At 37.1% G+C, this 15,788-nt stretch overlaps 1 protein-coding gene across 1 annotated transcript in view; it reads left to right on the forward strand.

Annotated features, from left to right (window-relative positions):
- Nucleotides 1–5,229: 5,229 nt before the first annotated feature.
- The window catches only part of LOC139161092 (myosin-1B-like), a 31,530-nt gene continuing 20,971 nt past the window's right edge, over nucleotides 5,230–15,788 (forward strand). Inside the window, exons 1-13 of the mRNA XM_070739787.1 lie at nucleotides 5,230–5,433; nucleotides 5,837–5,980; nucleotides 6,318–6,474; nucleotides 7,627–7,654; nucleotides 7,997–8,114; nucleotides 8,194–8,286; nucleotides 8,377–8,440; nucleotides 8,569–8,667; nucleotides 10,046–10,149; nucleotides 10,249–10,387; nucleotides 12,418–12,536; nucleotides 12,621–12,770; nucleotides 15,489–15,659. Of these exons, the coding sequence (XP_070595888.1) occupies nucleotides 5,230–5,433; nucleotides 5,837–5,980; nucleotides 6,318–6,474; nucleotides 7,627–7,654; nucleotides 7,997–8,114; nucleotides 8,194–8,286; nucleotides 8,377–8,440; nucleotides 8,569–8,667; nucleotides 10,046–10,149; nucleotides 10,249–10,387; nucleotides 12,418–12,536; nucleotides 12,621–12,770; nucleotides 15,489–15,659 (1,590 nt within the window). The remainder of the gene's footprint in view (nucleotides 5,434–5,836; nucleotides 5,981–6,317; nucleotides 6,475–7,626; nucleotides 7,655–7,996; nucleotides 8,115–8,193; nucleotides 8,287–8,376; nucleotides 8,441–8,568; nucleotides 8,668–10,045; nucleotides 10,150–10,248; nucleotides 10,388–12,417; nucleotides 12,537–12,620; nucleotides 12,771–15,488; nucleotides 15,660–15,788) is intronic.

Consider the following 15,788-nt stretch of genomic DNA (forward strand, 5'->3'; position numbering starts at 1 on the left):
TGACCAAAGTGGTTTCTTTGCTTTGATCCGGCCTGACTGAAAAGGGTCAAGATAATCAGCTTCATCCAATGACCGCAGGAGTTGGAGCACCACCACCTTCTCTACAACCTTGCCCAAGAAAGACAGGTTGGAGAGTGGCCTAAAATTCTTCAACTTGGCTGGATCCAGGGATGGTTTCTTGAGGAGTGGTACACAACTGCTTTTTTCAGTGGCTGGGGAAAGGACCCCTCACTCAAGGAAGTGTTAATCAATGCCTGGATCCAGCCTTGTGTCACCTACCTGCTCCCTGCTGGCCAAAACCAGCCAGGAGGGGTGTGGGTCCAGAAAACAGGTGTGGGTCCAGCAAACAGGTGGAGGAACATTTGCTGTGGTTGTGATCATGAGGGCTATCTCTAACCACTTCAAATATGCATCCATGACTATGAGGAAAGCTTGTCTGTGAGCTGGGCCAGCAAATTCAATGTGCACCAGGACCAGGGTGCCTTTGGCTGAGGTGTCTCAGCTGTGGGGTCTTCCAGTCAGTTCTCCATCATGGCTGCCAACCACCGTATTGAAGCTGCTTGGCATAGCCAAGCTTACTCGGTGCTGATCGTGTTGCTTGTGGTGAAGGCAGCTTGGTGTGGAAAACTCTTGCTAGAGGACCGCACTGGTCGCATCATTGACAGATGGCCTCATGGTATCAACAGTTGGTGTGGTGATGGTGCCTGCCGCAGCTGGTTCATAGTGGAAGCCTGTCATCAGGTGTGTGTGCCACTTCACACCTTTTGAATCGAAGGGCCATTTCATTCTAGTAGCAAGACTCTCTCACACATATTCAAAAGAGAAACAATTCTCATGAATGAAGGCAAACATACATGTCACAGGATAATACTACAGGATCTAATCTGGTTAGATACACCAGGACTAGAGATTTATTCTTCAGAGCTTTTGGACTCATGCTGGAGTCCATCCTCAGGGGGTCCTCCAACCATTCTCTATCTGTGGGGTCCTTAGCACTCTCTGAGCTTGGTTGTTTCCTTGCAGACATTTCACATCCAACTAGGTAATGAATAAAACATCTGCAAGAACACCCAAGCTCAGAAAACACAAAGGCTCCTCAATTTAACATTGGGATACAAATAAAATTCCCTTCTATCAATTCTCTACTCCTTCCCCGATCTAGGTCACCATGGCCTGTGATCCTGTAATTCTTCCTTACAAGTGAAAGTTAGAAGTTCAATGACTTGTTTGCAGGGAGGAGAATACACTTGAGGCACTATAACGGTTTCTTTTGTCTAAGAGCTTCTGCCACACGAATCCCAGGGACCAGTTAGGTCCCACAGAGTGGCCTTCTCCGGGTCCCATCAACAAAACAATGTCACTTGGTGGGGCCCAGGGGAAAAGCCTTCTCTGTGGTGGCCCCGGCCCTCTGGAATCAACTCCCCCCCAGATATTAGAATTGCCCCCAACCTCCTTGCCTTTCGTAAGCTCCTTAAAACCCACCTCTGCCATCAGGCATGGGGGAATTGAGATTCTTTCCCCCTAGGCCTTTACAATTTATGCATGGTATGTTTGTTTGTATGGATGTTTAGTTTTATAATAAGGGTTTTTTTAGTTGTTTTTAGTATTGGATTTACATGATGTTTTTATTACTGTTGTTAGCCGCCCCGAGTCTACAGAGAGGGGCGGCATACAAATAAATAAATAAATGAATGAATGAATAAATAAATATCTTTTTCTATTAGTATTTTGAAAAGCACTATGGCTAACAGGTTTCTGGTTGAGAATTTTGTTGTTGTTGTTGTTCAAATTACTATTTCCTTCATCCCAGGGGTGAAATGCTAGCGGTTTGGCCTGGTTCAGGCATAACAGTAGCGGCCTCCACCAATGGTTCAGAGAACTAGTAGCAGCGGCCATGCGAGGCTACGCCCACCTGCCCGGATGTCACAATTTTCTATTTATAAACCATCTGTGCCTGCGCAAAGCCTTCTGTGCATGCACAGAGGGTGACAAAGTGTATATGATATTGGTGCAGCAAAGCATGTGCGCGCTTCCAAACACATAGGGAAGGTAAGTAGATTACACTGCTGCTTCATCCGCTTGGCTTAGCTATGCTAGTTGAGGAGGAGGGCTTTAACTCAGGGAATGGTAAGGAACTTCTATGCGTTTTGGAATGCCACATTACAAAAGGATAATTTCTCATCCCTACCAAGGCCATTCTCCTATGGTGAAAATGTAAAGTTATATTTTCAAGGATGCCATTTAACAAACCATTTTGAGTAATAAATAGTTTAGGGTGAAAAGACCATTTTTTCTGAGGAAAATAAAAGGGATACTATTTGTATGATTATATACCCCTTCCTTTTCATTATCAGCAAAAATATGTTACATACATACATACATACATACATACATACATACATACATACATACATACATACATATCTTTAAACAATCAGAAAATTCCTTTGTTATTAATTATAAAGCATCAGACCTGAAAAGGCCATTAGTGTAATACTGTCCTACACCAGCTGAATTTCTGGTTCTCAGCTTTCAGATTCTTGGAATGCCAACACTTCTGTAAATTAAGTTTGTGCCAAACATGAAATGTGATTCCAAAAATTTCCCCAAAGGTCCCATCAGTCAAAGTCAGCACCACCCTGCCAAAAGGGGCAGTCACTTTGGATGACAGCTAAAGAGAAGTCCTGGACTTTGTAATGAAGCTGGGCCAAAAGTAATTGCCCCTAGTTTAAGGAAATATAGAAACATAGACAACCAAATATATTTCTGTAGTCTTTCTAGGACCCATAATTTTTATGGTTTCCTATGTTTACTGCAGACATGAAGGAAAGCAAATTTCTGAGGATGGAGAATTTTTTTCAAGCAATACATAATCTCAAACAAGCACCAGTTTACCATCTTTAATGTTGAGACTACAACTCAAAATCCCCTAAGTCACAGCTGCTCATTGAGAAACATCAGACCTATGGAATATATTAACCTCCATCAAAATCTACTCTCCTCTTTTTACACAGCATTTTCACTTAGTCTGCTTTCTTTCTTTCTTTTCTGATTTTAATAACAAATGAAACAAAATTATTTTTGTATTATTTCAAGGCATTTTTCTGGTGATCCCTTTATTTTCCCCCCACATGTTTTTGTAGGCTGACACTTACACTTTTAGTGCTGGTATTTTTTAATCTGTCCCTATATCTTTGCTTTAGGGCAAGTCTTTCTTTTACCCATCTCTTTCATGTGTTTACTATTATAATTTTCATTTCTATCTATATTGATGACTATGTCCATCTTTTTAAATATTTTTGATAGCCACTTGTTACCTTTCCAGGAAAATATATTTCCAATACAGTGCTGGAGATGCCTCAATTCAGTCTCTTGCCTCTAAATTACACTTTATAAAGATCAGGAATGATTACTTACAGTGTTTCAACTGATTAACAGAATCAAAGCACAAAATATAAATTCCCCTACACAATCTGCTCCCCTTGACAAATTATTTATATCCATGGTGTTGATATGTCTAATTATATCTATTTGCGTCAAATATGTATGAGAATCTTGCTAAGAGTTGCTAAGATTACTGAAACAGTTTTGACCTTAGAAAGAAGAGGAGGGTACTTTGCATGCAAATCATGTCATATATAAGTAGCCTTGGAACCAGTCTCTTAGGTCCTTGCACCAGCAGCTTAAAGGTAAGAGAGTGTAAAAGGAATAGGAACTACCCTAATTCTTCACATCTCAATTCATTCCTGTTGGTTTTGGCACAACTGAGCAGGGCTGCCTATGTCACTAGGGATTTAAAATCTACTTCATCCATTTAAGCTACATACTGGACGTTTTGTAAAGGATCTATCATTTTTACTTTGCAGTAACTGGCCAGCTCGATTCTGCATTTTAACCCATAGTACCACACAAGGTAAGACCCTGATTGATTACATTGTTGTGGACAACCAGATTAATGGCAAATAAATACTAGGGACTGGTATGCATGCAGTTCAGGGAGGAAAATGCTTCCTTTGGCTTGTGTACTGTGTATAATATGTCATAGATTGCATTGAGGCTGCATTCCATTGAGGCTGCATCCAAGTCAACTAAGGTAGTGACCTCAAAGATACTGGTACCAAACTTTCTAAATGATTGTCTGCATTGCTACAAAGCCATTGATCAAATCCACAAAGGCACCTCTATGATGGAGGTCCAAATTTTGTATCATGATAAGATTTAACATGTGAGTGCATGAAAGCATTTGCGAATGTACAAAAGATTTTGACATGAAATTTCCCTTAAGGCACAGTTTGTGCTGAAAATTAACTATGTTGTAGGAAATACATAATTATTTTAAAGTGCCTCTCTGTGTTGGCCTACTGTTGACCAGAGGGAAATAATAGTGCAATAATAATAATAATTGAAATGTTTCAAATTCCAATAGTTGATACTTTCTACTTTAGCCAAGCAAGCTGCATACCCAAATTTAAGTGAACTTCCAGAGAAAGAAATTTAAGTTTCCTGAATTGGATTTTAATAAATTTCAAAGTCCAATTGTTTATGCATGATACCAATGGAAAACAGTAAATAATTTAATGATAATTTAAATATGGAAAATAATGATATAAACTAAACTTATAACTTATAACTATTAGGACATTTCATTTAAAATATACTGTTCAAGTGAGCACAATCAAGATAGATTATAGTATCCTTATTTTTTAAATTTAGTATCTCTATTTTAATATGTTTCCCAATTTTTTCTTATCTAAATATCTCATGTACAGTATATTTAATTGATTAATTTATATTCTGCCTTTTATTTACCTGGGCAAGTCACAATTAGCCGCCCTGAGTTTTCGGAGAGGGGTGGCATATAAATCCAATAAAACTTAAACTTAAACTTAATTATAAGCAAAGTTTGCATCCATCAGGTAATTTAGTGGATGAATTCTAGCTGCTCTTTCAGTCTCAGTGGTTTACATAATCCAGTATCATGAATAATGGAACAGATCTCATGGATATGAAAAGATTTATGACATGAAATTCAATATTTGTGTACAATGTAAAATCTTTTATTCCCACTTAATAAGATGCTTTGGTTCAAATCAAAGAACAGATACAAATTCCATGGTGTGTGTGTGGGGGGGGGGGGGGCAAAAGCAAAGTTAATAAGGATCCCCGCATTTTCATGGCTTGTGTGTTTCTTTCCTTTAGTTCTCTTTTTGTGCAACATAAACTGTAGCCATGGCATCGGATGCTGAAATGGCAGCCTTTGGGGAAGCTGCCCCTTTTCTTCGAAAGACAGAAAAGGAAAGAATTGAGTCTCAAAATAAGCCCTTTGATGCCAAGAATTCAGTGTTTGTGGTGGATCCTAAAGTCGCTTACGTGAAAGGCAGTGTCCAGAGTAGGGATGCAGGGAAAGTTACTGTCAAGACTGAAGCTGCAGAAGTAAGTAAAATATCAACATTTGCTTATTTGTTCGACTGATTTTTATAGTTGCCTAATCCTTATAAGCAAATTTCCATCAACATCCAGAAGGTAAAGTACACAGTTCAGTGTTTAGTTCCTTCAAAACGCTTCCATTTTTGAGTTCTGGCCCACAGCCCAAGGGAAAGAACTGGGTTGTCAAGGTCCTAAAGCAAAGCCAGAATCTCAGGGGGAATGAAGTTCAATAGAACAGGCACTCTGATAGAATGTCCCACTAGATGACCTTGTTTCATAGACAGGTCCCATAACATGTTCATTGTGCAAGATCTCATGGATTGAGCAGAGACAATAAAGTGCAATTACTATAGTTTTATTCTTTGCATTTCCTAAGTTGATGTATGCAGGCCTGTTCTTTCCTCCTTAGACTGTTACAGTGAAAGATGATCAGATCTTTTCCATGAATCCTCCCAAATATGACAAAATTGAGGACATGGCCATGATGACCCATCTCCATGAACCTGCAGTCCTGTATAATCTCAAAGAGCGTTATGCAGCCTGGATGATCTATGTAAGTATATTCTATGGTGGTATTTTTCTATCCTTTTATGGTTTTAAGACCTCCTAAGAATCATTTATATCAAATAACTAACGTTAAGTTCTCCTGTTTACTGTTAATCAATTCATTAGTAGCCCCTGCTCTAATTCAGAATAACTTCAGTGCTTGTTTCTAAATTATGTCTTCCTTTCCTGATGTTTCAAAGAAACAGATGTTATATATTTATATATTTGTTTATGTTAAGGTTAGGGTTAGATTTTTAAATAAATATTTTATTGAAGATGCTTTTTGAATAAATTTTCAGCAAAAGACAAAGTTGATTAAACAAATTCTATTTTATTTTTTGCAGACTTACTCAGGTCTTTTCTGTGTCACTGTTAACCCCTACAAGTGGCTTCCAGTGTATAATCCAGAGGTGGTTAATGCATATAGGGGGAAAAAGCGTCAAGAGGCCCCTCCTCATATCTTCTCCATCTCTGATAATGCGTATCAGTTCATGTTAACTGGTAAGTAAATGGTTAATTAAGAAAGAAAGAGAATATGTTTATGAGTCACCTCAATGGGCTTCCTACACAATGTGGCCTTTAGGTCAGATGCTTAATGTTTTTAATCATGTGGAATTATAGAAATTAATAATTTAATGATACTAATAATTTTCCCGCAGCTTAATTGCTTGATTTATTATTGAAGAGAAAGAAATATGAAATGTGTCATAAACAATATTCAATGGGTATGATAACAGTACTGTATAGGTCAAATTCCCCACTGAGACTAAGAGCAAATTCTAGATTTGGATTCCATTTCCTGCTTTACCACTAGTTTCTGAAACAATTATCTACTCCCCCAAGATATAGAATCTCAGTTTCTGAAAATCTTAAAGATGAAGATGAAGCTTGATGTGTCTGCCAGGCCTCTGAGTCTGAACACATACAGTCTTTATATGTCCAGGTCTTAAATTTTCCCCAGCATGATTGACTAAATCAGTTAAATACCCTTGCAGAACAGACAGACAGGATACTAATGCTTGATTAATTTTAACAAACTTTTTCCCGTATCATTCTGTATTGTAAAATTACAGTCAATTTTATTAATTTGTAGTTTCCTATATTTTATAATTCCAATAGATTAATTGTTACAATCATTTGCATATAGGGCTAAATTCTGAGTATAATATCTTGTGCACCCGAAATATAACTGCTCCTGAATTGCCAGTAACATTCACATAGGATATTCTTTGTACAAGTGAGGGGAATTATATACAAAGAAGTGCATGGAACTGCCAATTTATAGAGAATGTTCAATAAAGCCTATGGTCTATAGCTTCATATTATATTTCTCTAAAAGTGCAGAGAAATGCTGTTATAGCTAAAAGGAATGCTTTATAGAAATTCCTCAATTTGACTGATTAGGGAATATTCCACCTGTATAGTTAACTTTCATTCATGACACATTCCATTGCATAATATTCACATATTTTGTCATTATTGCAACATTTATAATAGATGTTTGATTTTTCAGGGCTATTTCTTCTTTAAGAGGCATAGTGCTTAAGTGGACAGTTTTAATTTTGCTTGAACTCCCATTCAGTTCATGAAAGTTCATAGGGAACTATAATTTTTTTTAAAAAACACTGTGATTTTTAAAATGTTTTTTTCCAGATCGTGAGAATCAGTCTGTCCTGATCACGTAAGTTCATTTTCTTATTAAGCTCTGTATTTGTTTTATGGTAGAGTACTCCAAATTGTTAAATAATAATTTCTTAAGATACTTGTAGACTTCCATAGAACCTCACCTTGGTTAGCTGCTCCTTCAAATATCTCATTTTATACTTTTACTGTTAGACCAGTAAATGCATAATATATTTCAACAAGTAAACTTTGTAAGTTTCAAAGTGGGTGACCATGTCACGTGGGTTTTATATCCTTTTGATGTCCTAGCTTGCTTGCTCTTCAGTAATGGGAGCTCACATTTCAGTTGTGGAGAGGAGGAACTACATCTTAACATTTTGTTTACCCCTCTGGTCAACAGTGGAGAATCTGGTGCTGGAAAGACTGTGAACACAAAACGTGTAATTCAGTACTTTGCAACAGTTGCAGCCGCTTCTGACAAGAAAAAGGAAGAGCCAGCCCAACAAGGCAAAATGCAGGTAGCTTGTCTGTCAGAAAAGAATGACAGGTGATTACATTTTTGATGATACAGAATCTGACAGTAATATTACTTTTCAGGGCACCCTTGAAGATCAAATCATCAGTGCCAACCCCTTGCTGGAGGCTTTTGGAAATGCTAAAACTGTCAGGAATGACAATTCGTCACGTTTTGTAAGTTTCATGTTGAAACTTGGCACGATGTAGAAATACACAGAAGATGCAGCATTGGATTTGTGATAATATTCCTTTTGTTCTTTAAAGGGCAAATTTATAAGAATCCATTTTGGTGCCACAGGCAAGCTGGCTTCTGCTGATATTGAAACATGTAAGAGATTCTGCTTGCATGCAAGGGGTTTACATTGTAGGGGGTTTCTTCCACCTAATTATTTTTTCCTTCTCTCCTCCCTTTTCTTTCTCACATTATTTGCTTGTTTGTTTGTCCTTTCTTGCCAGATCTGCTGGAGAAGTCCAGAGTTACCTTCCAGCTCAAGGCTGAAAGGAGCTACCACATCTTTTATCAGATCATGTCTAACCAGAAGCCAGAACTGATCGGTAAAAAGCATATTTTTACTCTTCCCATGACAATATGCTAACTTTGATCCCATGGTTGCCATAAATTTATTTATTTTATTTATTTAATCGAACTTATATGCCACCCTACTCCAAGGACTCTGTGCGGCGTACAACATATAAAGGTACAAAATATAAAAACAAATTCATTCATTCATTCATTCATTCATTTATTTATTTATTTATTTATTTATAGTTAGAGTTGGAAGGGACCATGCGGGTCATCAAGTCCAACCCCCTGCCTAAGCAGGAACCCTATAGCATCCCAGCCTAATGGCAGTCCAATTTCCTCTTTAAAATGTCCATAGTATTGGAGTTCACAACGTCCGCTGGTAGGTTGTTCTACTGGTTGATCATTCTGACCGTCAGGAAGTTCTTCCTTATTTCCAGGTTGAATCTCTCCTTGGTCAGCTTCCAGCCGTTGTTCCTCGTCCGGCCCTCCAATGCCCTGGAGAATAAAGTGATCCCCTCTTTACTCTCCAGGGCACCGGAGGGCCAGACTAGGAATTGAATTGAAATACAAAGTCCAATATTAAATACTTATTAATCTAAAACCTATTTAAAACCATACAAACCTACACACTCACACTTATTCATATCCCAATCATCTTCAAAATTAACAGCCGGAGCAGGCACAAGTGAGTTTTTAAAGCCTTCCAGAAGGCCAGGAGACTGAAGGCAGTTTGAATCTCTGGGGGAAGCTGGTTCCAGAGGGTTGGAGCCACTACATAGAAGGCCCATCCCCTAGGGCCTGCCAGTTGGCATTACTTGGCCGATGGGACCTGGAGAAGGCAGACTCTGTGGGTTCTGACCAGTCATTGGAATATGTGAGGCTAGAGATGGTCCCATAGGTAACTTGGCCCAGGTAACCAACATTTTGAACTGCATTTGGAGACCAACTGGGCAGCCAATGCAGCTTGTGGAGTGATGTAGATACATGGGCAAACCTAGGTAATGACAGCTCTCCCAGCTGCATTTTGGATTAACTGAAATCTCTAAATGTTCTTCAATGTAGGCCCATGTAGACAGCATTGCAGTAGTTGATCCTCGAGGTGATATGGGCATGAGAAACTATGAGGAGAGACTCCCTGTCCAGATAGGGCCACAACTGGTACACCAGGCGAACCTGAGCAAACACTCCCCTAACCACAGCTGAGAGGTAGTATTTTAAGCTCAGCTGTGGATTGAGGAGGATGCCCAAGTTGCAGACCCTCTCTGAGGGGGTCAAGAGTCCCCCCGGGTAATGGATGGACAGCTGGGGTTGTCCTTGGGAGGCAAAACCCACAGCCACTACCTCTTGTTGGGGTTGAATCATTAATGATTTCTGTCTTGAATAAAGCAAGTTTTATTTTTCATTCAGAGTTGCTCCTGATCACCACGAACCCATATGACTTTCAGTTTGTAAGCCAAGGAGAAATCACGGTTGCCAGCATAAATGATCAAGAAGAGCTGATGGCTACAGATGTAAATGATACAAATACCTATAAATATTTTAAAATAGATTACTGTATTCTAGGTTGAACTAATTTGAAGAATAGTTACTTATCTTCATTCCCTTGCCAGAGCGCCATTGACGTCCTGGGCTTCAATGCTGAAGAAAAGACAGCCATTTACAAGCTGACGGGAGCCGTCATGCACTATGGGAACATGAAGTTCAAGCAGAAGCAGCGAGAGGAGCAGGCGGAGCCAGACGGCACGGAAGGTATTTTCACAGTTGGTCATGGAATTACCTGCCCAAACCAAATCAAACAAAATCTCTTTTGAAGCTCAGCTGTTTTAATCCAAACAGCTGAAGTTTAATGCATAAGAATGTCTTCCTAAGGCTGTGGAGGAGCTAACTTCTGAGAGTGTATATTTGTGTTGTTAGTCATTTAACTGAAACATCCCTTCACATCTCTAATAACTTCATAGGAAATGATCTGGTAACTTGAATGAAGATAAATAAGCTTCATAGTTGTGCTAAAGCCAGGGAATTTCTTCTCTAGACTGCCCCACCCGCCATCTTTCTGATATTAAAATGACTGATACACATAGTCAGCAATGAATTTGTAAATGACAAATTATGTAGAAAAGACATAATATGTTAATTACTATTTTGTGCAGTTTTTATATGTAATACTTATACTAAGGAATAAACATTGCAGATAGACCTGGATACACCTTGTAGGAAATTAATCTGACTTGACTTCAGTACTGCAGAGACAATAAGTTAGGATTTGAAAATAATGCTTTCTTCCATTGTCCTATGCACATAAAGTAAACATTGTTTGTTTTTATAGCACACTAATATATACAGGCAATCTTTGTTCACTCACCAGAATTGGGACTGACAACTTTGTTGCTAAGTGGCATGGTTATAAAGTGAAAAATCATGACTATGCCTGACGTAACAATGGCAGGTTATCAATTTTAGCTGTTGTTGTTAAGTAAACCACTGCAGGCCCCTAAATGTGATGGCATGTGACTAGGACTTGTGACTTCTGCCAGCTTTTCCATTGACATTGCTTGTTGGAAGCTTGCTGTGAGGATCACAAATGTTGACCATGTGACTGTGAGATGCTGTGACCATTGTAAATCCATGCTGTTTAGCAAGTATCTTCATTATGAACACAGGGAGGTTGCAATGGGCACAACTTTGAAGATTGGTCACAAGTTTCCTTATTCAGCATTGTCATCACCTTGGATGTCCGCTGAACAAATGGTTGGTAAGCAAGGACCACCTGTATTGTAATATGTAATTTGAAATTAAATAAGCAAAAAGGGATGTCCAAATGTTGTCATTTAGCAGTAGTTTTCATTTAACCTTAGGAAGCTAATTTATATTCAGATAGGCATAAGTATTCCTTCCCTTCTGGACACAGAAAAATTCAGCAAGAAAATACGGTCTACTTTTTGTGTGTGTTTATTTCTTGTAAAGCGTGTCATTCATTCATTCATTCATTCATTTTTAAAATTATCCATCTCTGTACAGGAGACTGTACAAATAAATATTCAAAACATAAAAACAGTACAGTGTTCCCTCGATTTTCGCGGGTTCAAACTTCGCGAATAGCCTATACCACGTTTTTTAAAAAAATATTAATTAAAAAACACTTCACGGGGTTTTTTCTATACCACGGTTTTTCCTGCCCAATGACGTCATACGTCATCGCCAAACTAATAATTTTTTGCAAATAAATAACAGAAAAATAATTATTGTTAATAAATAATTATGTTTATAAATATCAGAATCACTAACTGTCTTATTCAATGGTGAGTACCAGTAATAATGGTGAGTAAATGGTTGTTAAGGGAATGGGAAATGGTAATTTAGGGGTTTAAAGTGTTAAGGGAAGGCTTGTGATACTGTCCATAGCCAAAAATGGTGTATTTACTTCCGCATCTCTACTTCGCGGAAATTCGACTTTCGAGGGCGGTCTTGGAACGCATCCCCCGTGAAAATCGAGGGAACATTGTATATAAAATTTAAAAGAGGCAAGCATTTTTAAACATTAATTAAAAATTGGGGAGAGAGATTTTAGGGTGCTAATCAACTTCATGACTGCATGCTCCTGTGCACCCCGTGCAAGCCTGCTGGTCCATGTTTCCATGTCTTTCCTGAAGGCCAGGAAACTGTGCCTATCTCATCTCTGAGGGGAGAGTGTACCACAAGTCAGGGCAGAGCAGAGTAGGGAAGGGCAAACACAACACACACACACACCTGCAAATCTTTCCTCTTGTTTTTGTGCTCAGTTGCGGACAAGGCTGCCTACCTCATGAACCTCAACTCAGCAGATTTGCTCAAAGCTCTCTGCTACCCCCGAGTCAAAGTTGGCAATGAATTTGTCACCAAGGGTCAAACTGTTCAGCAGGTAAGGATTAACAAGAAAAGGTTTCCTAGAAAGTGGATCATTGGCCCAGTTATATGCTGATAAAATCCCTTTTGTTCTACATAGGTGTACAACAGTGTTGGTGCTTTGGCCAAGTCTGTTTTTGAGAAGATGTTTCTATGGATGGTTATTCGTATCAACCAGCAGTTGGACACCAAACAGGCTAGGCAGCACTTCATAGGAGTGTTGGACATTGCTGGATTCGAGATCTTCGATGTAAGGAAATTGGCCCTTGATGGCATAGTGTTGGAGAGTAACAATGTGTTATTTATATTGTAAAATACAGGTTTTAAGCAGTTCCATTCAACAATATTCTGAATGCAAAGGCCTTAAAGTAGACAAATAATTTCTGAGTTGTTGACTGGAAGGATGATTTAAATAGAAATATCTGGCACAGAGAAGAAATTGTAAAATATTTTGGCAGGAAGAGTGTGGATCATAAATTCAAGTCAGCTGTGGCAAAGATATAGGCTTTCAAAGTACTGAAGGCAGTGATGACAGAGCATATTGAAAATAATGGTTTAACAGTGAAGAATATGATGAACAGAACTGATTCAAGAAGGAGCTCAGATATCTGTACATTCACATATACCTTAAAATATTTATGAAAGCCTAGAGAAAGGAACATTGGTGAAGATAATTGTTATTTTCAAAATACTTTGTATTGTCTAATTCAACAGCTTGGAGCAGCTATGCATCAACTTTACCAATGAGAAACTGAAATGTTTTTGATAGTTCTTAACATAGACTTAGATTTTTTTTAAAATAGTTTTTATTATACAAGCGTTAAAAGGCAGATATATAAGGCAGTACATGATCTATCATTTTACAATATACTTATTGTTTGTTGAAATATTGTACTTACATCCTATAAAACAAACTGCAAAATTGCCAGAACATACCCCCCTCCCAAATGAACTGTTATTCGTACAGTTCCTTTTTTTTGTTTCATTATATGGCCTGTGACATCAGTGGTTACCATATGTTTGTTCTGTAGTTCAGTTAATCTAAGGTCAGATTAGTTTGATCTTAATCTTATGTGTTGGATTGATTCTGGGAACATCAAATTTATTTACAACTATTATCTCTTCTTTTGTCTACCCAGTCATAATTTTTTTTCCCAAATTTCATAGTATTTTGATTCTTCTATATCCTTGAGTTTTTGGGACAATCTATCCATTTCTGCACAATCATATTTTTTTAAATCATCACTCTTTCTGATGGTGTTTCCTCTTTTTTCCAATTTTGGGCTATAGTAATTCTGATTGCTGTAATAATATGCTGTATCAAATAGTAATAATCTTTTTTTTTTAATTTTCCAATTTATTATGCCTAAAAGAAAGGTTTCTGCTTTTAATGTCAGTTTAATTTTAGTCATTTCAAAAATCCATAGTTTAACTTTTTTCCATACTTCTTTTATTTTGGGGCATGTCCATCATAGATGGAAAAACATTCCATTCTTATTTCTACACCTCCAACAATTTGGTTTTAAATTTGGATACATTTTTGCTATTCTAGCTGTTGCAAGATGCCATCTGTAGAACATTTTTTGAATATTTTTTTAATATGAAATAGATTTTATAATTTTTCCACATTGATTCCCATTGTTCTAAATATATTGTATGTCCCACATTTTTTGCCCAGCTGATCATGTTTCCCTTAAATATTTCATTTTCCATTTTATATTCAATTAGAAAGCTATATGTCCTAGTTATAAAGTTTTTTTCTTGACCTAATATCAATTTGTCTAATGTTGTATCTTTTTCCTGGATTCCATTATTTCTTTTGTCTTTCTGCCATTTCATCTGGATTTGTGAATATGGCCACCAATCAATAATAATATTTTGTTCTTCCAATTGTTGTCTTGTTTTGATATTACCTCTGTCATCTAATATCTTATTATAGTTTACTATTTTTTTAACTGAAGAATGTTTGGAGGTGTCAGTGACTCCATACTGGAGTACCATCTTGGTATTTTTATATAGTGTTCCCTCTTGATTTTTATTCATATCGTCAATAATGAATCTCTAATTATATGATTTTTGAAATATGTTGGAATTTTATTTTTCCCATTCTATAAGAATCTGTGCCACCCTTTTAAAATATCGTGTCCCTCCAAAGCTAACAGGCTTTGATTTTTGACCTCTATCCAGTCTTTAATCCAAAACAGTATTGTTGTTTAGTAGTGGGTTTCAAAATCTGGGAGTACAAATCTGCCTTGTTTAATCTTATCCTGTAGCCATTTAAGCTTTATTCTTGGTTTCTTCCCTCCCCATACAAATTTAGAAATTATACTATGTAATTTTGCAAAGAATTTTTTATTTAATTTTATTGGTATCGTTTTGAATAGGTAAAGAAATTTGGGTAAGATAGTCATTTAAATTGTGGAAATTCTCCCTATCAGAAATTTTTTTAGTTGCAATTTTCAACTTAAAGAACATTGCAGCAAACTTCTAAAAATGTGTCAATATGCACATGCATATAATTGATCACACATATATTCAGAATTGAACAGCTAGCCAGTTTGGGGAAGCTCTGCAATGTATTAGAAAACTCATGACCAAGAAAGTAAGTAATTTAATTAACAGTTCCATCCATATTTGCATAATTAACATATATCAATTTTATTTAGTCAAAAATTAGTATCATTCTGTTTATGCCCCAAGACAAATTCCGTGTGTGTCCAATCACACTTGGACAATAAACAAATTCTATTCTGTTCTATTTATAGTATTTATAATTATTGTTCAGGATAATAGTTACGGGCTTAATGCAGAAACTTAGAAGAATTTTTTTATAACTCAGCATAATGCTGATATTACATAGACAAACAGATGAAAAATACTTTATAATTAAACATTAGAACACCAAAATTAAGAATGGTTAATACATTGTGTGTTTTAAAAACAAATTCTTCCTTTTTTCTCTCCCAAGTTCAACAGCTTGGAGCAGCTCTGCATCAACTTCACCAATGAGAAACTGCAACAGTTTTTCAACCATCACATGTTTGTCCTGGAGCAAGAAGAGTACAAGAAAGAAGGAATTGACTGGGAATTCATTGACTTTGGGATGGACTTGGCTGCCTGCATTGAGCTCATTGAGAAGGTCTTATAAAAATAAAAAAAAATTAAGCATCTAAGATTATATAGATTATTAGATTATATATTCTAAGCCTAATATGAAATACACATCTGTAAAATTAATGAATGATTAATTCCATCTTGCTACAGTTAA

This window comes from Erythrolamprus reginae, chromosome 2 (genome assembly GCF_031021105.1).
Source record: "Erythrolamprus reginae isolate rEryReg1 chromosome 2, rEryReg1.hap1, whole genome shotgun sequence".
Taxonomy (NCBI): Eukaryota; Metazoa; Chordata; class Lepidosauria; order Squamata; family Dipsadidae; genus Erythrolamprus; species Erythrolamprus reginae.